Source organism: Pectinophora gossypiella, chromosome 23 (genome assembly GCF_024362695.1).
Source record: "Pectinophora gossypiella chromosome 23, ilPecGoss1.1, whole genome shotgun sequence".
Taxonomy (NCBI): domain Eukaryota; kingdom Metazoa; phylum Arthropoda; class Insecta; order Lepidoptera; family Gelechiidae; genus Pectinophora; species Pectinophora gossypiella.
In genome coordinates this window covers 6,609,128-6,633,408 of record NC_065426.1, presented here as the reverse complement: position 1 = coordinate 6,633,408, position 24,281 = coordinate 6,609,128, and the positions used below count along the sequence as shown (strand labels likewise).

Sequence of the window (24,281 nt, the reverse complement as noted above, 5' to 3'; positions counted from 1 at the left end):
ATAAGCAGTCGTTAATAACCATCAATCCGCACTGGGCCCGCGTGATGGTTTAAGGCCCGATCTCCCTATCCATCCATAGGGAAGGCCCGTGCCCCAGCAATGGGAACGTTAATGGGCCGATGATGATGAATACGCTATCTCTATAATTAAAGAACTCTGTCATACTATAGAAACATTTATCAATTAATCATTTTGTTAGTTTAATTTCAAAAAAATGTAATGGAAGAATACTGAACAAACTTCATTTTTCTATAATAACTTTATGTCACTAGGATACCACAGTGGAGCCACCGCGGTCGCGCCACCGAGAAAATGTATTCAGTTCTTTAAACGCTACGGTCTCTTGTTGAGGCTTTTTGGCGGGAAACGGGAACGGGACAGTTGCTTTCTTCATTGAATATTCTAAATAATTAATACGAAGTGGTGTTTTGTGGTTAATGATCGCATTAAGTTAGTCGGAAGACATTTGCGAGTGTTATTATATCGGAGTATTCAATGAACAAAGTGTATCTGCCTATTTTCGCTTCGTGCCAAGAAGCCGCTTCATGACTCGAAAGTTTATGCGGACTTTTGAGTTAATTCGTTTGGGGTTCGGAGTAGAAGTCTACTCTGAAGGTGGGGGCTTAGGTTTCATCATCATCACCTTCCATCATTTCATCATCATGAAAAAAAATACGTAAGACATGGCTGTATGGACATAGTTCCCTTTGCCTTACCCTTCGGGGAAAACCAAAACAAAAAAAAAGGTCTCTTGTTGATTGCGGAACCTACAGGTTGGTAGGTTTAGTTGTCAACTGCATACATTTTGTTGGTGGCAGGACCATGGTGGCATCTCCATGGTGTCCAGTAGGGCTAACACGTGCAACGTGATAAAATTTTGTCACGGTCATTTTATCGATTCAGACGATATAAATTATGTCATTTTGTCGGTTGGTGCTAATAATGTGAACCCAAATAAGTCATATCGTTCTGTGAAAATACGAACAAAATCACGTGGCACGCAGGGATAAAACAAACTTTTATCGATTTCGAAAAAAAAAATTAATCGATCGATAATTTTATCACGTTGCGAAAGTTAGCCCTGCTCGTGAAATATAGCCCTTACTCGTGTCGTATAGGTTAGATATGTCTTGGATAGTATCACCGATCACCAGGCCGCTGGTCTATCCACTGACCTTTTCCCTTCTCGTGGCCACCATTCTGTGACGGCCTTTGTCCACTGACGGTCTTTGCGTCTAGCCAAAAATAACATACGTAATGATATAATAGTGACCTTATTAATACCCTTACCTATCATAATCATACATTCTTCCATGAGGGTCCTGCGACTTCGGTCTCCGGATGATCATTGCGCCTGCGGCTCCATCAGCTCTCTGCATGCCTGAGTGTGAGTGCCAGAAATGGGTGCCAACTTCAGACGCGTTGAATTGATACCTGAAAACAAATTGATTGCATCAACTTTGTTTCCTTTTTGGGTTCCAAACCTGAATAAATATCACTCTGATCGCTTTATTGTCCGTCTGTCTGTATGTCTTCTGTGACATTTAATTTTATGTTTGTCCTTCGAACGTGTTATTTGGATCCAGAATAATTTTATTACGCAGTCTTTCTTGTATTTCTTAGCCGTAACTTCATTAATAGAATTAACTTGGCCTTAAGGTTTCTTTGAAAAGTGCCCGCTTTCATAGCTATTATTATAGTTAGTTCACACAAGCGTTAATTTGATTAGACATAACCTAAAGTAATTTTGAAAGAATAACGTTTAACGTCAACTTTGCCTGAGATTGTGTTTAAACGGAAACGTATTAATATACAATAAAATTGTTAAAGAAGAATAAGAATTTTCACTTCAGCCATTTTGCTTCGAATGGCATACTCATTTCTTGTTCGGATAAATGGGGAACGCTGAAGGTTCTTACCCGGTACAAAAAAGACAAGAAGTTTGAAGAAGTGGTGCCAGTTACTACTTACTGATGTAAGTACGTACTCGCTACACGAGGCCTGTCAGGGATCTTTGGCTCAATAATAACGCTGACACCAAGGTTGATGGGGTTGTTAATCCACCTCATAACTCACACGATAGAAGAAGAAGAAAATAAGCTCACAACTATACTCCCAATTCGGGTTGTTGGGTCACATCCTTCGTATGATGACCTTAATCCCCACGCTTCAGTGACGCTTAAGCTGTTAGTTGATGTTACCTGAATGTAGTCTCAGGTGGTATAGGACACTGGGTGACGTAGGGTGTCCCATCCATGTAGGGAGTCCCCCTCTGATGCTGCCCGTGCCAATGCATCGTCGTGCCCTCAGCCATCAGGTCGTTTTCCACGTCCACGATGATCCTGTCACGATGGCATACCTGAAATTAAAATATTGACATGCATAAATAAAACACCCCTGTCTACCCCTTCGGTCATACAGGCTGCTATGTTATGAATGTTACGTTACTACATAAGCTCATGACTCCAAATTTGAGTCAAAGCATACATCCATTGCAAGATGAACTAAGTACAATCATGAGCAATATCATGTACCCACTTACGAACCCTGTCGCACTATCATATTTGACATTTAATGAGACTTACGGTTTAATTTGTCAAAAAAGTTAATGTGACATGGTTTCAAAGTGTATACATATTATTACTCGTGACCGTACCCACACGTCACCGAACTTTCTGTTAGACCAACGTGATAGGTGGTGAGCCGTATCGCCGTCTATAATGCCGTCAATAATAATAATGAGTTATGCAATCGCTAAGCAGAGCCTAAACATTTTGATCACCATCTCTAGCGTTATTCCATTTGCACGGAGTCCGCTTACCTAACTTGAAGATTTGACAGGTCCGGTTATTTTACAGCCACTTTTGGTACGAAGTCCTAAAGCGGTATGGTCAACTATAAGATGACTAGTATTCAGCTATAAAAACATTAAGTCCATGTTGGTATCATGTGTAGGTTTATAATGGTGCTAAGATAATGACGGGTATAACTTAAAATAAAATTAGGTGTATCCAAAAATCGGGGCCATAATCCATCTTTTCCTTCTCGTTTAGGTCTTGAGGTCGATGACCGACGACTTTAATATCTGAGTGCCAGAGCTAAAGCCGTCAAAGTCCTTTGACGTGGTTAAGGCTTTTATTTACTGAAATAAATAGTGCCCCACAACATTTTAATCTGATCAAAGCTTAGACAATGGTGGCGATTTCTTTGAAGAAGAAAAGTCAGTGTACTTATATTTTAACAAGGAATTTTATCTATAAAACGATCCCACGAAAGCGTGTTTCTAACATAAGCATGAGTATTTTTAAACACCATCAAACAAATCTAGACAATTCGACGACAAAAGAGAACAATCGGCAGAAAAAAACACCGACAACGAATAAACCCAAAACAATGCTCAAAATATTTATTCAAGCTTCGCGATGGACTCATTATTAGTTAATGTTTATTTTGTCTGCAAATATTAATATAATATTGCTAGACAATGTAAATAGGGATATTGGTAATAAAACTCATCAAGTATTCGTCTTACACAAATAACAAAAATAAAAATACAAATAAAATTGTCTCAAGAAGAATCTTACCTCTATAGCCGGTCCAGGCATTTTCCTGTTAACCACATTTAAAGGTCTACTCATGCCATCAGCTGGAATGCAGTCAGGTCTAGAACAATCAGCTTCTACGTACGGACAGGAATAGCAAGCTTTGCTCATAGTGTGGTACCACTCCAGGTCAAAATGGTAGTAACATATCATAGGCTCCTCACCTTCCCTGCATTCTCTTTTACAAGGATGTTCACCGTCTTTCAACTCTCCAGTCACTTCATCGTATTGTGTGTGTTTAAATAGAGGCTTCTGCGCAGCTTTACTCATTGCTTTCCTAACGTCTTCCACTTGGAGCTTTTCCACTGGATGTCTCACAGAAGCCACTGAAGCTACTGGTTTTCTTCTACCCTTATCGCTCAGATCGTTTGTCGATGAATTTGTTAAAGGCATGATGACTCTAGATGCGATTTCTAATGTCTTGTTCTCTGCTTTTGTAACCACTTTGACATTAAGTGGCTTAGCGTCACTTGGGTCATCAATAGTGACGTCATCTAAGCTTTTGTTTTCCGTTCTGGACTGTCTGACGTTAGCGTCTTCTACGACGTCAGTAGTAAAGTCAACTAAATCTTCAGTTGTCCTTTCATATATTTGTTCTGTTGTGATATCTTCGATTTGTGTGTTGATTCCTAGTGCATCTGAAATAAAAGAGAAAGTAATGAATAATTTAATTTTCTTAAATTGCAGTCTGATAACGACGATTATTTGAGATTCTTATTTTAATATAGATACATATATAATATACTTTGCTCAAAAATCTGTAAAATATCATATATTATATTATAACATATTAGCAATGGCTTTTGCTTTCCTCTGACGAGAAATGGGTGTATATACAATACATCTCTGTCTACCTTTTCTAGGTTATAGGAATCATGTTATGTTATACTTTGCTCATCTACCAGACATTAAATTAAAATTTTATTTATTTAAAATAACAAAAACAATCATAAAGTAAAAGTAAACAAAATGTTCCTAATTTGTTCCCAACACGCGGAGTAGCGTAAGATGTATATTTAGGAAGGTATTACGTTGCTAATTTACATGTTGTTTTGTACTGTACTGTACTGTACACTTTTACAAAGCGATGGAGAACTTTTCAGTTACAGGTACCTAAGAAAATTTACACAAGAACCTCACTAAATAATGTAAAGCAATCAAAATATTATATTTTCAATTTATTTTGCTTTTAGTCTCAAACCAGGCAAAGAGCAAATTAATTTGACGAAGGAAAAACACGTATTAAGGAAATTCCCATAACTAATCTTAATGCTCTAAGGCAGAATAGTATAAACACTGTTTTAGTGACTCAAAAACCACTTTACTATAATATTTTTTGCGGTTTTTATGCATCATTGGGAATCTTTGAGGAAAACTCATGGATATATTCTAAAACACCATTACGTATAGTAACCGGATCCACTATCAGATCAATGTTATTAGCATCCAAAACGATAAATAATTCTAGTTGACGTGACTTAAGTATTGTAGATGTGCTTCGAATGGCATATGATAATACACAGCCAATAAATTCAATAAGGGACTTTCCAGTCGAAGTTCCCCAAGCACACGAAATTTGTCATTTTTCACTTTTAACGTGATAATTACCTATTTTCTCATTGCTGGGGTGCATAATTATTCAAAAATGTAATGTAATGGCAGAAGCATAATAAAACTAATTGTTGCTTGATATTTGGATCACATTATGTATAGAACGATGTTGCTACCTATATTGCTTCTCTTTATTTTGATCAGAATAATAATGGGTGGAAATTCTAATCGTATCTTGGTGTAATAAAAAGGATCATAATTTGTACCCAAAAATAAAGATAAAAGATGCATATATCCATGAAATTAGAAGTTTAAACGAAGAAAAAACTAAACAAGGTGTATCGTGTTTTTGGGGAACGCCGATTGAAAAGTGCCTCATTTGCGAAATAAAGAAAATTATAAAGCGGCGATACGGCACCACCTATCAAGACAGTCTAATGGAAAGCTTGGTTATGATTTACAAAGCTACACCCAGGCTGCTCTATCAGATAACAGCCTCAGGCGTTGTGTTCAGTTTTCACTTAACGCGTTAAGTTTTCACTAGGCACATATATTTTTTTTAATTAAGATAGGTTTGCTCTTGATCCCATTCTTCTACGAGGTAAAGAAGGGGTCGACGTTGGAGCGAGCTTACACAGAAGACGCCTATTCACCCGAGACTTAAAGGACCCCAGGTTACAAGATGCAGGAAACACCGATGCAGGATACATATATAAACTCACGCGTATTTCCCACCGGGGTAAGCAAAGACTATGGTGTGTCATTTGTTTCGATCCTGACACACTTCTCTTGCTGAAGCAAAAAAATAATAAAACAACATCAAACTAAGAAAAAATAGATTATAAGTATGAGACCACTACCTAACTACGAGTAGGTACTACTTCTCGTATATACAACTACTATACAGAGTGTTAGTGACATCGTAACGAATACTAAAGGAGATGATTCAGACCATGATTCTGAGTTAATATCAAATGGAAATTTTCGTCGCAAAATTCATAATTTTTTTAGTCTTTTTTAATCGTTTTCAATTCTATACTTTTGCGATGGAAAATTGCACTCGATATCAACTCAGAATTATGGTCTGAATCATCCCTCAAAGTTTTCGTTACGATGTCACTAACACCCTTTATTTTATTTTCTTAGCTTGCGAAAATATTAGTCTAAATTAAAAAGGTAGGTAGGTAGGCTTTTCTATTCTGAGTATTTCTGCATGCCCTTGATCATGGAAATACGGTTCCTGCTTGAGTTATTTATATTAGCTGGTATATTTATTGTACTTACTCATTAGCGAGTACCTGTGAGCCTATTTTATGACTGTTTTTATAGTTCTTACATATAACGACTAAGTACCTATTTTATATATATTAATGTTTATTTATAATTATTATATAACCAAAGACACAAAGGTCGCAGGGACTGTAACCTGGTACCTGACAGAGGGCAGCAGTAACTGTCAGTACTATTCACAGGCGAAGGACAGGAGTCCTAGTACGGCATTGAAATAAATAACTCTGGGCGCCATCCACTCGCGTCAGACAGAGTACTGCGGGGCGGAAGGCAAGAGAGAAACCACTGCCCTATATTTCCCTAAAAAACTATCATGGAGAATGCTACAGCGACAAGAGCGTGGCTCTTAAATTAGTAATGTGAACTAAGGACAAATACATCCTTGTTTTTTGGTTTTGCTGTATTCATGTGTTGAATCTGATTGTTGTAATTCAGTTCTGTGCAATAAAGTATATTTGATTTGATTTTTGATTTATTCATTGCACTGAAAGTCCGACACATGATTTCTTTAGCAATACGTATAGGTGGCCAATCAGCTCGCGTCATTCCGTAACCTACCCCGTCGGCTTGTCGAATGGGTCCCTCTTTCAACTCCTATCGTGTATCATAATCATGATAATATAGTTTATAATTATGTATGACATAACGTAAGCACACGACTAACTCCCAATGGGGTAGTCAGAGGTACATCGATCGCAAGATGAACTCATATCTACACCTCACCGAGCTTTATGTTAGACCAACGTGATAGGTAGTGAGCCGTATCGCCGTCTATAATGGTCGAGCCAACTGTGTTAGTGATGTTATGTGATTTTGTGAGTAAATATTATTTTGTGTGAATTAGTTTTATTAATTATTCTAATCGCTATCAATCATCTACTCTCTCCGACATACTCCGCTCAGACAAGATTTGGATCAGCCTTAAATTTTGTACCGGGTGAGAACCCTATTTGTCCGGCTAAATAGTGAATATCATTTGAAGCAATGGAAGGTAAGATGATGAGGCTATCAAGCACTTATCAGCAAGCAGTGAAGGTCCTTAGCGGAATTGCCCAAAAGAGATTTCTTGCCATCTCACCGGTAATTCCGGTAAGCGGCGGTTGGTGTGAAACAATTAACGTAACGACCAGCTCACTCGCTGTCAATTAGTCTGCCAATTTCGGAAGCGATTTGGATCAAAGAGTTGAAAATTACCAATTCAAATACGGTCTTTAAGATTTAAGACGGAACCGTTTGGTTCAGCCCTCCACGCGGATTTCGTTATCCATATCTATTATAAATGGGAAAGTAGCTCTGTCTAGATGTATATGTCCTTTTCACACTTAAACCACTCAACCGATTCAGATGAAATTTGGTATGGAGATAATTTATGACCCTAGAAAGAACGTGGGATAGTTTTTATCCTCGAAATCATCTGATAAATGTCCAAACTGCAGATTATTACAATAAAGAAAATCATTGCATTTGGCTTCCTGTTTTAATGCGGGATTCATGCTGAAATTGGAGGGAGACCTATGTGCTTAGCAGTGGGATGTATATAGTTTTCAACTAGTCAAATCAGTTACTTTTTACTAAACGTCAAAGCGCGAAATAACTATGGAATTTCTATGAAAAAGCAACCTAGGTCGTCATAGAAAAACGTGACAAAATGTCGCACTTATTATTACATTTTTCTTTATAAAAATCATAAATACCTAAGTTAATATAAAAACGTTTAATGTTAGTTTTTGATCTGTCTTTATTTAGTCATCAGTCATCAGAATATCGTAATTTATTTTTGACCTAGAAAACTACCCAATTAATTTTGTGTCTTTCGTGTCATCCCAGGGCCCAAGTGATATAAAGTAACATATCAATCTCATAAATTTTTATCACTGTCACTATGGTTGTCATAATTGTTTAAAAACTTACGGCCCCTGATTACGCAAGTCAAGTAAAACATTAAATTGTTCTGATAGTATCAAATTCACACAGAAAAACTTAGTTAACATTCTGAATACCTCATGATCCAAATTGTTTTATTCATGGGAATTTAAGAATGCGTCAGAAGCTGTAGACTATTACGTAAAGGTGCTGACAGACTTGAGCATTCACTTGTAAACATCGAGCATTCGCCGTTTTTATATTTGTCGAACTGAACAACGAGCCAAGCCAAGCATAGAGCCAAACATTGCTGTGAACGTTTTCATGAGCAAGAACCTCGATAGAATGCTCGATAAAATGTTCTCGTATTTTTCTCGTGTTGTAACATTCGCACAAATGCTCATTACAAGTGAATGCTCAAGTTTATCAGCACCTTTATGTAACACGTGCAAAAATTTAACTTTACTATAATGTTGCCATGGTTACCGATATATCCTTTGAAATAGGGTTGAGCTTTGGTCAAGGAAATTACATACGAGCGACGTAATTGTTCCGTTTTCATTACTGGGTAAGCATGTATTACCTGAGGCCACAAGTTTACTTATCATCGGGTGCCCAATCGCAAATGCTTAGTATTACTAAGTGGTCAAAGATACATACCTACACACACCCAGCTATTTATCCGTTATCGAAACAAATCCCAATTTAGCCAATTGAAAGTTTTCTTTTCAACTTTTTTTTAATAAAAATAAGATAGTTTTGAATTTCTACAACACTGATAGTAAATGAAGATGTAACCTACTATGGTATAATTATGCTTACCCAGTAATTGCCTATTCACTCTAGTTTTGAAGATTCAAAAATTATTATGAGGGGAATTTTTCTTAATGTTTTTTTTTTTAAGACTGGCAAGCATTTGACCACAATCCGACTTAATGGTTTCTTTAAGACGCAAAATAAATGAAATCATTGTATAATCGTGGTTTGTTGATGGTAAACAGACGTCATCATAACCCATCTGTGACCACAAATGAAAATTCAGTAAAACAACCTGATTCATACGTTTTCTGTTTTTCCTTCATTGGAAAAAAAAACGTTATTAATTTCTGAATCTTACCTAGATTGAGCACACGAACATAACTCACACTCGCAATCCCTTTCAGGTTGGCTTGAGCTTATAAATTCTCGGTGGACAGAAACTTACTTAAAATGTTTAAAAGAATGAATCTTAAAGGATTCAGCATTGTAGCACATCCCGAACACTCCATACAAAAATCTTGTACGGTCACGAGTACTAATATGTATACACTTTAATACCATGTCACATTAACTTTTTTGACAAATTAATCCGTAAGTCTCATTAAATGTCAAATATGATAGTGCGACAGGGTTCTAAAATGGGTACATGATATTGCTCATGACTGTACTTACTGTGTAAGTGTAAGTATTCCTTAGCGGCGTACGACCATTTATAACTAAAGTAAGACACACCTCCGACACTTCAAACAATAAACCTCGTTTTACACAGACACTACACATTGACGTTATCGTACACGCGCATCTGTGTGTGTGACGTCTGACACCCATACGATTAAAGACTAAAGTAAGACCGACAGGGGAAGGGGTGAGGTAAACCTAGCTCAGCCGCTGGTGGGAAGCGGAGAGTTGCCGTTCCATACGTAGTATTATTCCTTATTATAATGGTAAGACCAGTGCGGGGAGGGGAATTACCGTTCTATACGTTAGTCTTTATTCTATGACTGTAATAAAGTTCAAACCGATTTGGAAACTTTGTGGTTGTTTCCGCAACTTTGTAGATTACAAATAAGTGAGTATTAATAGATCTATTTTAGGATAAGCGGTATACCTATAAAGCGATGGTTGAATATGGAAGGAAGAGAAGTATGTCAGGATCGAATCAAATGGAATTCCAGAGTCTCTGCTTGCCTCAGTGGCTTACCTGCGTGTACCTGTGTATCTTAGGATACCAGTAACACAATATATAGTGTTATATAACTCTATGTGCATATAGGATATAAAACAATACAGTACACTTGATACAGATCAGACAGCAATCAGCCTACATACGTCCCACTGTTGGGCACAGGCATCCCCACAGTAAACTGGAGGTGGTATAGAGCATAAAATCATAAGAATAAAAAAAAATAGGTAAGTACGTAAGAGGAACGGTTGTTTAGGCGGATATGGGAGCCATCGGTTCGGCAATGGAGGACGGAAGGGGCAAGTCAAAGGGACTGTAACCTGGAACCTGACAGAGGGCAGCAGTAACTGTCAGTACAGAGGCAGAGGACAAGAGTCCTAGTGCGGCTTTGAAATATACTACTCTGGGCGCCATCCCACTCACGCCAGACAGAGTACTGCGGCGCGGAAGGAAAGAGGGATGACTGCCCTATTTTTCCCTAAAATTTTTCACTGACAAGAAAGAACGTGGCTCTGAAATTAAAGATGATGACGTTTTTCATTAGTAACATTACATGATATATTATTATACATCAATCTTCTTCTATCGAATGGGTTGTGACGGATTCGTATCCGGCAACTGAATTCGACTTTATCGAGTTTGAATTCTTGTTTGTATCATAGATAATTGAAATCACGTGGTTTCCAGGATGTGTGCCGAGTTAATTAATGGCAATATCTTCACTCTCTAGTACGGTCACGAGTACTAATATGTATACACTTTGAAACCATGTCACATTAACTTTTTCGACAAATTAACCCGTAAGTCTCATTAAATGTCAAATATGACAGTACGACAGGGTTCTAAAGTGAGTACATGTTATTGCTCATGACTTGTACATGGACCTTAAATAGGAGTGGGTGCATAATTATACACCTCTGCGTCTACCTTTGGGGATACAGGCGTGATGCCATGTCTTGTTTGATGATTTTATGCATGGTATAAGAAGACCAACTATGCTCAATCCTATGACAAACGGCCATTACTAGCTCATTGATGACGTAAACAAGTGTTACCAATAAATTTTTATCTCCAACATTCCATAGATGTAAATTTTATTACTGAAAATGAAGTGAATTACTGACTAAAGTATTTAATTACTATTACTTATCACATATATAAACATTATTAAAACTGTAAGTATTTTATTTATTAAAAGTTCAAAATTCCTTGCAAATTAAATATAAAAACATTGATCGTGGGTAATTTATTTATAACAAAATGGCAATACAGGGCGGGATGACGTCAGCTGGGCTAACCTTGAAATGTTAGCTGTCAGTTTTGAGCATACCTGTAGGCTCTGCATGGTAACCGCGCCGCGCGCGGCGTGATTTATATGGAGTCCTTCGACCAATATCCGTTTGACGTCCATCTACGTAGATAGCATTCGTATCGTTTATTGGTCGACGCGTTCAATATAATTCGCGCCGCGGCGCGGTTGTCATGCAGACCCGGCTGGTTTTCTTATACCATGATTTTATGTATGTAGTAATTATAATTTAAGCACAAAAAATGTAGATGTAAAAAAATATATTGCGGGTCACGTGTAGGTTTCGGTCCTCGTGCTTCAAACGAGTTCGTATCTTTATGTTTTTACAATGAAATCGTGTTGTTTGGCGATATTTTTTTTATTTGGCAGACGAGCACGTCGTGTGAAACGCTGATAGCGATGAATATATTAAAAATATGAGGGATTTGTATATGGAATAACATTATCTCCATTCTGTGAAGTGAGATCAATATATTTTATTTTTATGTGTAATTCGGTATGTAAGGAAAAAGTTACGCTAATTCTAAAACCATTTCGAAGCTTTATTTATCTATTTTAAGCTCTCAAAACAGCTGAATGATATTTATTTTAGCAATAAACCGTGTATTTATTTTACCTTCATGTGACTTCTAAAGGTAGTATGTTTACCCAAGTTGTCGTTGCCAAATGCAGTTTATGATAAATATAATTTTAGCAAAGGTATAAAAGTTATTCAGACGATTTTGAAATTAAAATAAAATAACAACTGTATGAAAAGCAAAAATATTCAATTTGTTTTTATAATGAATACAAAAAAAATAATTATAAGTAAATAAAAAATAAAGCGTTTGAAGTTAGCTTGTCTTCCCGGGCATGTTGAAGTATTGTATCCTTTCGCTACGAAGTTAGAAGTTACGGGGTCTGTGGACCAGTGATTGAGCGTGGGGCTCACGATCTGTATACTCTCTACATCATCATCATCATCAATTTAAGAGCCACGCTCTTGTCGGTGCAGCATTTCCATGCTACTTTTTAGGGAAAAATAGGGCAGTGATTTCCCTCTTTCCTTCCGCCCAACGTACGTTACTCTTTACGTATCATAAAAATCCCTTTGTAAAAATCATCCTGTATAACATATACCTAACATACTACAAGCTCACAACTATATCCCAAATGGGCAGTCAGATGTACATCCATCGCAAGATGAACTAAGTACCCTCACGTCACCGAGCCATATAGACGTCTATAATGGTAGAGCCACCATTGGTTATTGAAAATAACACTTAACGTAAACTAATAACTCATTGGTGCAATTCTGGTACCGGGGATCGATCAGTCCGTATATTAATGTATAAATATGTATATAAACTGTATATTTATGTATAAATATGTATATAAACTGTATATTTATGTATAAAGCTAACTCTAGCAAATTAAGGTGAGTTTAGTGAACTTTTGCACGTGGCGGGATATTATTATGACCCAAGGGCAGGCTTGGGATGAGGAGAAGTCAAAGTTTTAATCCTCGTCGTCAAAATTTCTCAGGGCGTGCAACATTAAACATTTATTATTACACGGTGAGGGATAGAGATCTTGCAAATTTGTTGCTTTCCAATTCTGTGCAGATACCTATAATGATTTTCTTATAAAATATAATGAGGGATTTAAAAAACATATATATATATGTATATATCGCACACGTGAAATATTTTATATATAGAACATGGAGAACGAACACAGAAACTTATACCTAAATTAAATGTGACGTCATGTCGGCTTACCCATGTGTAGTGGATGGTGTCCCGTATAAAAGGTCCTCACTCAGCTTATGCCTGAGTTCTGTGAGACCTGAGTAATGAGTGAAGTACGGACATCGCGCCACCATACGTACATATACTTACTTACTATTATAGGATACTTAGATAATTATTATCATAATATAATAACAAATGAAATAAAATGAAGAAGTAAATATGTATAATATATATTATTTATACATTGTGCAAAATCATAAGCAAAAAACAAGTAAAAAAAATCGTGAGCAAGTTAATAAAATAAATATTTGAACGAATAAGATGTGTGTACATGTTTCCAAGCTACGTTCCCCAAAATTAATATATAAATGGCGCTGATCAGATTTAACGTGAGCATTATCTATTTCCCCATTGCTCGGAGTACTAACATAAGTATTCAAAAATATAATGCTTGATATTTGTATCAGATACGTATGGAATTGTTGCTTTGCTACCTTTATTATTTCACTTTATTGTGATCAGAATAAATTGGTGGAAGATGTGTTGTGCATGGGTGTAATTAAAAGGTTCATCATTTATACCCAAAAGCAAAGATAAAAGATGATCACATGCATCTTTTATCTTTGCTTTTGGGTATAAATGATGAATGATATATATAAGTGATGCAATTCCGGCCAAATGGTGTCTGGCAATATGATCGCCCCCTATTTGGCGAGGTATGGGTATATTAAACACCTTTGCCTGCCCCTTCTGGGATAGACGTGATGCATTGTTATGTTATTCTTCGGTCAACTAGTTGACGCTATCATCATCACTAATTTAAGAGCCACGCTATTGTCGGTGTAACATTCTTCATGCTACTTTTTAGGGAAAAATAGGGCAGTGGTTTCCCTCTTGCCTTCCGCCCCGCAGTACTATGTCTGACGCGAGTGGATGGCGCCCAAAGTTGTTTATTTCAAAGCCGTACTAGGACTCCTGTCGTCCGCCTCTGAATAGTACTTACTGCTGCCCTCTGTCAGGTTCCAGTTCCAGTTGACGCCATTTGTGGCAAAAAAAATCACGTCATGAAAAGCCGTAGCTAATTTAAATGTTGTAGGTAGATAAAACATACAAATACGACTGTTAATTAACCTGTAATAATGTTTTCTCATTTCCATCGAATTACGACTCGCGACTACTCGCGAGTGACGTAATTTAGCTTCACAGTCAATAAATTAATGAAAAGCAGCGTTATTAAATATTTTAAAATGAATTAATTATCTATTATAAAATATTCACTTAATGAAGCCTACGGTGTCGGACGAACGGGTTTTAATTTACTAGGATAATTAATAGTGGGTACTTACGTGATTTTCACATTAATACCTACTAATAAAGGTCAGTAGGAACAAAAATGACTAATACACATAATATAAACAGCCAATATACGTCCCACTGCTGGGCACAGGTCTCCCCTTAATCAACCAGAGCGGGTATGGAGCATTTATGGCGTTTTCACGGCTCATAGCCGGAACCAACGGCTTTCGGGCAACCAAATAATAATCATTATCAATAACGGCCTCCGTGGTCCAGTGGTTGAGCATTGTGCTTACGATCCGGAGGGCCAGGGTTCGAATCCCGGTGGGGACATATCACAAAAAATTGTGATCCCTAGTTTGGTTAGAACATTACAGGCTGATTACCTGATTGACCAAAAGTAAGATGATCCGTGCTTCGGAAGGCGTTAAGCCGTTGGTCCTGGCTATTACTTACTAATGTAAGTACGTAGTCGTTACCTGAGTCATGTCAGGGACCTATGGCGGCTCAATAGTAACCCTGACACCAGAGTTGGTGAGGTTGGTAATCCACCTCATAATCCACACGACAGAAGAAGATCATTATCAATAATTATGATCTTATGACAGCCAGCCTCCAGTGGAATGATTGATGATGGCACATAGACAAAAACACTAGTGTAAAATGAAATGCGAAGTCAATAAAAAGAAAAAAGGAAAGAAAAAGTGATGCAAAAGTCGCCAGCATTACCGAGACAATAATAATAGGATGACCTCTATGGTGTAACGCTTAGACATCATGACCATAACTTCCCTGCCAGTGGGTTTGGTTCCCGATTTAATTTAGAAAAAGGACCTCGAAAATAAGTACAAAATTATTAAATAACTCACTAGTTTTTACGTAATAATTGTTCAATTATCAAATATCCTTAAAGTAGGTGTAATGTGTTACAAGTTACAAACCGATTTGAATTCAAAATCAGTGCGTATCTACTTAGTTTAATCAGTGAATAAAATTGATTCTAAGTTTGAACTTACGAAGTTATCAGTCGAACTTTGTACAAATCAAAAGCGCTGAATAGCGACTGAGAATTAATTTCAAAGGGTCGCTAAAGTAGAGGCGGTCTGTTCTCTGCTGAATCGATATCGTTGCTTTATAGTAAAAACAATGTAACCCTCTTTTTAAAAAAAATCACGTCATTCATTATCATCCCCCTAGCATTATCCCGTTTTTCACAGGGTCCAATTATCTAACCTTAAAATTCCAGGTCCAGTTTTTTACAGAAGCGACTGCCCGTCTGACCTTCCAATCCGCGAAGGGAAAACCAGCCTAATATTGTTAGGTCACATACGTCAGAAAATGCATTTCTCGGGAATGTGGGTTTCCCCACGATGTCTTCCATCACCACTGTACGTGATAATCATTTATGATTGAAACATGAATTCGAAAACAAATTCAACAATCATTGGTTTAGGCCTGTACTGGATTGACCCTGCAACCTCAAAGTGAGAGTCAAGAATTCTACAAATTAGGCAACCACGGCTTACGCTAAAAATTCACATCATTCAGATGTGATTTTTGCTAAAAAAGAAAACCTCACAATAAACACGCTAGTTTTAATCCAAGATAAAAATTTTAGGTCTCATCAGAAATGGAGGGTTTTTTCAAAAAGATGCTGGCGTGATGTTCATTACCTGTAGAAGGCGACGACTCCCCTGTCTTACCACTCATATACCTCAGGGATTACAAGAACTGGCACGCAGACTAAAACAATTTTTTAAAACTTTATAAAAGTCAAAAAGGGAAACAATAAATACAAAAAGAAATGTGATCCAATGCTGATAACATTATCGGATATACAACTCTTCATAACCCACTCATCACGAGAATAACATAACATAAGCTTACGACTATATATATATCCCTATGGGGTAGTCAGAGGTATCCATCGCAACACTAAGTTCCTAACACCTCACTGAGTCTGTTAGACCAACGTGATTGGTGGTGAGCCGTATCGCCGTCTACGATGGTCAAGCCAACTGTGTGTGTATGTGTTATATTACTAACATATTAATTAGTCTGTAATCGCTAACAGAGCCACAAGTACAGTCATGAGCTATAAAATGTACCCACTTTAGGACTCTGTCGCAGTAACATATTTGACATTTAGTGAGACTTACAGTTCAATTTGTCAAAAAAGTTAATGTGACATGGTACCAAACTGTATACATATTAATGCTCGTGACCGTACCACTTTTGATCATCATCTCTAGCATTATCCCATTTTCACGGGGTTCGAGTCGGCGCTACCCTTTTGAGAAGCAAGCCAGTGACAGGACCGCAGTGACAAGAGAAAGAACTCCTTTTAAAATCAATAAGATCGTATCAAAATCTATCGATGTTCAAACCCTTTTATAGGTTGAGTACATCCCTATGCCAAGGGCGTGAATCTCCGTACGCAACGACCTGCTAAAACAATTCTGGAGATACTGTCATTAGTTCTCTGGGCGCAATTGATAGTCTAACTTGCCCGTATTTCAATCCAGCGTTTGTATGGTAGCCAGGGCTGAATTTAGTATGGGGCAATATATTATTATGCTTTTTACATCCTCTCAATCCTCTATCTATCTTCTTTATGAATACTAACTTTTGCTAATATTACTAATTTTTAGCTTCCTACCTTGAAAACTGCGAAAAGCCCTCTTAGTAGGAGTTAACGGCAAATGTCGAAAAAATGCTTGATTTTTTTATGAGTCACGGTATCTTGGAGGCCTTTTTATCAGAGCCTACGAGCAGAGAATCTTATTTGATTTATACTTTCATTCACAACAGCATCACATCTTAGGCTGTTGTGGGTGGGGGCATGAATGAAATATGATTTTTATCATTTTATCAGTTTTAGTCAGTCTTGATCGATGGGGCTGGCATACACATAACAAATTTTGTTAAAAGCCCTTAAGTAAATAAAAGACCAAAAAAAAATTGTCTGCATACCAATTTTTAGCTTTCGACAGGCCCTAACTATACAAACACTGAGTTCAAAAACTCTACACATAATATTATTATCATAAAAAAATATTATGCGTGTTCTTTTTAACGTGATTCGTTATAGTTTTGCCTCAGATGGCATTAACTACTTGGCTGAACAACTGGGGAAGACTGAGGGTTCTCACCCGGATTAGGTGTACCCTAACCGAACTACCAACAGTCACTTATAACACGAAGTCATAAATGACCGGATTAACATTCACACATTAAATTGAGCTATTAATTTACTTTAACGGCGTCTTGTTTTACGAGGGCCCTTGACCACAGGACCCTAAATCCATCCCTGGGCCGAACCATAGAGGGCCACTAATCAAGGTTGTTGCGAGTTGCTCAACTAATCGGACTATCTATCTGTACTTGCATACCGTAGCTTAACAATCTTGATACTTGCATACCTTATAATATTATTTTGTAGTCATTCTCGTCATATGTTACACCGGCTTTTGTTTCAAACAGGGAGCGTTATGTACGGAGATTCATGCCCTTAGTAATAGGGATGTAGCTAAACTATAAACAGGTTCGAACCTGTTAAAACCTCAAGTCTAATGATATTTATTTATTTATTTATTTATTTTTCGGAAAACCAACAGCTACTTTAAACAATATATATATACATATAAAAAATATATACGATACAGGGGAACCAGGGGAGCCAATTATTATTATAGGTTTCCACAAATAGACATATAAATAGAATAGAATAGAATAGAAAAAGTTCATTATAAAAGGACGCCACACACAAAAAAAAGACAACAACATCATATCAAATTTCCACTAAAACAATTACAAAAAAGCAAGACGGATGTTTGTCGAAATGACCATAAGGTGGTGATGGACGTCCTGAGATTTTTGGGCCTCACTCAGCACAAGTCGCGGCGTGAACCACGACGCTGATATTATGTGGACCCTAAATCGGTCTGATAGCATTAATTATACAATAATATACTAAATACAAGTAAGGTGACCGTCATTAAGGTGAACGAGATTCGAACATCAATAGATTTTAAAACGATCTTATCGAATTTCAAGTCGGTTTATTCTCTTGTCTCTGTAGTCCTGTCCTGTGGGTACATTGGCTTGCTTCTCAAAAGGGGAACGCCGGCTCGAACCACGGACTTGCACCAATGAGTTATCAAATTATCTTAAGTGCAGTTTTTCACTAACACAGTTGGCTCGACCATTGTAGAAGGCGATACGGCTCACCACCTATCACGTTGGTCTAACAGAAAGCTCGGTGAGGTGTTGGTACTTAGTTCATCTTGCGATGTACCTCTGACTACCCCAATTGGGATATAGTCGTGAGCATATGTTATGATATTATTTTGTCTTATTTTTACCAGATATATCTGTATCATTCTCTAACAATTACTTAGTCTGTCAACTTTTCTTCAACATAATAATTATTTATACATTGTTTTAAGTTTACGCGGTTATTATCTCCATTTAAACGCGGTAAGAACCCGTTATTATGTGCTTTAATTATAATAATTATTTGTTTCTAAAATAGCAGGACTAGAATCACTCATGACCGCTCAATCGCTCTTTGAATAGTGCCAGCGCCTATTTAGAAGTTAAATTTTATTAATATTTACAAGTCATAGGTTAAGGCTTCATTTGACTTAAAAGGTCAAGTCCATCTTATTCTCGGCAAATATTTATTTAAATATTTTAGGATGATAGTTTTATTTTTATGCGGTTTTCAAGTACTTACAAATTAACACTTAGAATTGATGCTAAAAAATCTTAAACATGACATAAAATAGCTACACGCCTGTATCCCAAAGGGGTAGGCAGAGGTTTATTATAGTATACACACTCCTCGCCAGATATATATTTAAGTCTTATTTAATAGAGGGCGAGCCATTGGCGAACCTATTGCCATTGCCCGGGCACAAATCCTGAAAACCACGTGACATAAATTATACAACACAATACAAATATATAACACAAATATACTTTATTGCACAAAATATAGAAAGCAAGTTTTACACGCATGGACATGAAAAAAAAAAAAAAATAACGAAAGATACAGTACAATCTGGCGGCCTTATAAATTATCAATCTTGGCAATTATCTGTGATCCAAACGTGAATACAAACTAAAAAGTCGAATTCACTTTCATCATCATCATCATCAGTCCATTAACGTCCCCACTGCTGGGGCACGGGCCTTCCCTATGGATGGATAGGGAGATCGGGCCTTAAACCACCACGCGGGCCCAGTGCGGATTGGTGGTTATTAACGACTGCTAATGCAGCCGGGACCAACGGCTTAACGTGCCTTCCGAAGCACGGAGGAGCTCGAGATGAAAACTTTTTTTTTTTTGGTCACCCATCCTATGACCGGCGAATTCACTTTAGTTATTATTATTTTTAAACGGTTTTATAATTATGTAGATATAATTATTATACCTATAATGTATTTCATATATTGCACCTCTTTTTATTCTCCCGCGGATATTCTTATACTACCTCTGTGTTGGCTGGAAGAGATCTCTCTTAAAGATAAGTCCTCCCTTGTAAACGTCCATTTCATGTTTGTGATGTAACTAGTTGTTAAGTGCAATAAAGTATATTCACTGATTTAAAACCGGAACCGGGATTCAAACTCGTCACATTACGATGCCAGTCACGAGTCCTCTGAACACTGCACACATGTATAAATACACAAAGTCACCTCCGTAATTCCTAACGGCATGAGCAGAGCCATAAGTAATCAAAGACAACAGGCATTCATTGCTGATACGAAGTCTCAAGATAGATTTCTTCTTCTATTCTGTGGATTGTGAGGTGGAGTATCAACCTCATCCAGGATGTCAGGGTTACCATTGAGCGGCCAAAGGCCCCTGACATGGCACATGTAACGACTACTTACTTACATCAGTTAGTAGTAACCGGGACCAACGCGGCTTAACGTGCCTTCTGATTTAGCGGATCATCTCCTAACCAAACTAGGGCCCACAGAGTAATTTTTGTAATATGTCCCCACCGGGAATCGAACCCAGAACCTCCGGATCGTGAGCCCAACGCTCAACCACTGGACCACGGAAGATTGATTTAACGAAAGGTGCCCATAATAATTGTTCATCATGTCTGTATAATTAATAAGAACTGAGATAATTACATTTGAAATTATTTTAATTTCTGTTTTAAGCATTATTAAGCTTTGACTTAAGTTAATAATGACTTAATGTACGTTCTTTCATTTTTCTTCAAACGATATTGGTATATATCCATTTAATATGGTGCCTTACTCATATTTAACTAACAAAAAAGAAGCTTATTTTTGTCCGTTTCCTTTTTCTATCTTACAATTAATCTTTTAATTAAGTGCTTATTTATATCGTATTGTACTTATCGTATAAGTTCTTTACTAGAACGAGTTTTTCCAGGATAATTACGTTGAATGAATGATAATTATTTCTGATTACTGTCATTACAAATTTAAAAGCCACGCTCTTGTCGGTGTATTCCTCTCCATGTTACTTTTTAGGGAAAATTGGGGCAGTGGTATCCCTCTTGCCTTTTGCCCCGCAGTGCTGTCTGATGCGAGTGGGATGGCGCCCAGCAGGGCTAACTTACGCAACCTGATAAATCGATCGATTCAATAAACTTTGTCGCAATCGATAAGTTTGTTTTTTAACATGCGTGCCACGTAATTTTATTCATATTTTGACAAAACGACATGATTTGAGTTCACATATTAGCACCAATCGATAAAATGACCATGACAAAATGTTATCACGATGCGCATTTTAACCCTACAAAGCAGTCTATTTCAAAGCCGTACAGGACTCCTGTCCTCCTCCTCACTTCTTCTGTCTGATTTCTATAAAGCATCTTAAATTATCTAATTGATATTACAGATATATAAACTTATGCGCGTAATCCTTAATGGACTGGGCAGAGCCAGAAGTAATCAGAAGACATCTTCTCATCCACTTTTGATAGTCCCAAGAAATGTCAGGTAAAATGATCAGTCCGTTGCCCAATAGATCAATGATTCAAAATTCAAATTCAAAAATATCTTTATTCAGTAGGTAACATAGTTACACTTTGAACCCTCAATTTTTACATAACGAACGTCTCATCCACCTAAAACTACTGCAGCTTCTCACAACCTGTATAGCCGGGGAAAAGAAGCTGCAAGAAAAACCTCGGCTCAGGGCTCTAAACGTTCTTAAAAAAATAAAAAAAATAAACATAAAATATTTTTATACAATTGAGTAATTTAGCTGCCTAATATCAGTTCTCAGACAGTTAATCCCATGCATTCATATGTTCTAAATAATCACTAACTGATGAGTTTCAAGAATTACTAAGCGTATAAAGATAAAAAAAACGAAAATCCGAAGCGTGTAAAGTAAGATGATCCGTGATTCGGAAGGCACGTTAAGCCAATGATTAAGCATCGGAAGGCACGTTAAGACGTTAAGCCGGTTACTACTTACTGATGTAAGTACGTAGTCGTTTCAAGAGCCATGTCAGGGTCCTTTGGCGGCTCAATAATAACCCTGACACCAGGGTTGATGAGGTTGGTAATCCACCTCACAACCCACAGGAGGAGACTAAGCGTATCATGAATTTTAATAATTATTTTGTAATTTTAATTTTAATGAGATTTTGCCTTAAAAGTTATATTATATATTTTATGTAATTTGATGAAAATTGGGAAGTAAAATGATACTGCATTAATTATTAAAATTTTGGTAGACCCTAAACCAAAGAACAAGAATAAATATTATGAAAAATATTCAAAATCGGCTTTTAATTATATTTGTAAAAAAACGTATACACGGATACTTTCCATTGGGGTAGGCAGAAACCATGCGGAATTTTACTTACTAAATCCCGAGCCACTTTCGCTTTTTCCAACTTTATCAAAATCTTTTGGTGCTTGAATATCGGTAGTCAAATCTACGATCATCATCATCATCATCAGCCCATTAACGTCCCCACTGCTGGGGCACGGGCCTTTCCTATGGATGGATGGAAATCTACTGTAAGTCACATCAATTTTAATGGCAAGTATCAAGAAGTGTCCAGCCACAATCCAACGATTCAGAGGGATGACGGCGGCGTGTCGATGCTAGCACACATAGTCCTCACTACACGCTTAGATTTACTGTATATACTTTAAACAAAATCTTCTATCGTGTGGGTTGTGAGGTTGATGACCAACCTCAGCAACTCTGGTATCAGGGTTTTTATTATTCCGGTGAAGGCTCTAGAGTCCCCAAAGGTTACCTAATAACCAGACGCAACTGAAAACAAGATTTGGGATTTAAGTCTTAAGATGGAGGATTAACAGTAACACAAAAGGGCACTCCATATAAAAAAATAGTTCTCACCGTGTCCGCATTCCCACATAAGTGTGAGCGAGATAGATAGTCTGTTCGCGCTCTTTTACTCCTTAACGGTTTACGGGCATTAAAACAGCCTCCGTGGTCTAGTGGTTAGAGCGTTAGGTTCACGATCTGGAGGTCCAGGTTCGATTCCCGATGGGGACATTGTCGAAATCACTTTGTGAGACTGGCTTTTGTTTGGTAAGGACTTTTCAGGCTTGAATCACCTGATTGTCCGAAAAAGTAAGATGATTCCGTGTTTCGAAGGGCACGTTAAGCCGTTGGTCCCGGCTATTAGCCGTAAAAACACTTCCACCAACCCGCATTGGAGCAGCGTGGTGGAGTATGCTCCATACCCTCTCCGGTTGATTGACGGGAGGCCTGTGCCCAGCAGTGGGACGTATGTAGGCTGTTTATGTAATGCAATAAAGTAGAGAATGGTAACGCTCCGCCCCGCACTATTTCGCATCGAGCGTTTAGCTAGATTTACCTCACATCTTACTTAAGTAAGATCCAGAGGTGGTGAGAGGATGAGGGTATTTTTTTACATTAGACAGTGTGTTAGTGGCATCGTAACGAAAACTTTGAGAGATATCAAGTGGAATTTTCCGTCGCAAAAGTATGAAACTGAAAATAATTTAAAAAAACACTACAATTTTTATGAATTATCCGACAAGAAATTCCACTTCATATGAACAACATATCAGAATCATGGTTTGAATCATCCCCTTTAATAGTCGTTACGGTGTCACTAACACCCATAATACTTACCTATATGGCTACCTGTACACACTTGTACGGAGTGTATGTATGTGAGAGAGTTGATCAGCTCAGTATTCTGAGTTAGTATCAAGTGAAATTTTCCATCGTAAAAGAATAGAATCGAAAATAATAAAAAAAAATCACAAAAATAGTCGTGAATTTTGCGACGGAAAATTCCACTTGATATTAACTCAGAATCATGGTCTGGATCATCCCCCTGAGTATTCGTTACCATGTCACTAACACCCTGTATAATACGCTGCCAGTCTCCAATAGAACAATATACAGACAGCCATTTGAGGGATATATCTATACATAGACCAATACTTCTTGCAACTGTCCAACGGCAATACAGTTCTTAGTGCTTTCACTATTCAGAACACGTTTGCTTGAACGACTTTCGCTGCTGTGACAGATTAACCACCTTAAAGCCGCGAGATTTCACATATAATTAAGTATTTTACAAAATTTAAAAAGGCAATTAAAAAGCCGGCGTCAAATAAATGACATTAACTACAAAACAATCACAGAAAAGAGAATTAGATAAACACGCAAAAACTAT

At 37.3% G+C, this 24,281-nt stretch overlaps 1 protein-coding gene across 4 annotated transcripts in view; it reads right to left on the bottom strand.

Moving 5' to 3' along the window:
* LOC126377517 (uncharacterized) overlaps nucleotides 1-24,281 on the bottom strand; it is a 136,428-nt gene that overhangs the window by 49,058 nt on the left and 63,089 nt on the right. For all 4 annotated transcript variants that reach the window (XM_050025289.1, XM_050025290.1, XM_050025291.1 and 1 more), the window contains 3 exons: nucleotides 3,585-4,240; nucleotides 2,202-2,359; nucleotides 1,291-1,434 (listed from right to left, as the gene is read on the bottom strand). In XM_050025289.1, coding sequence (XP_049881246.1) covers nucleotides 1,291-1,434; nucleotides 2,202-2,359; nucleotides 3,585-4,240 — 958 coding nt within the window. The remainder of the gene's footprint in view (nucleotides 1-1,290; nucleotides 1,435-2,201; nucleotides 2,360-3,584; nucleotides 4,241-24,281) is intronic.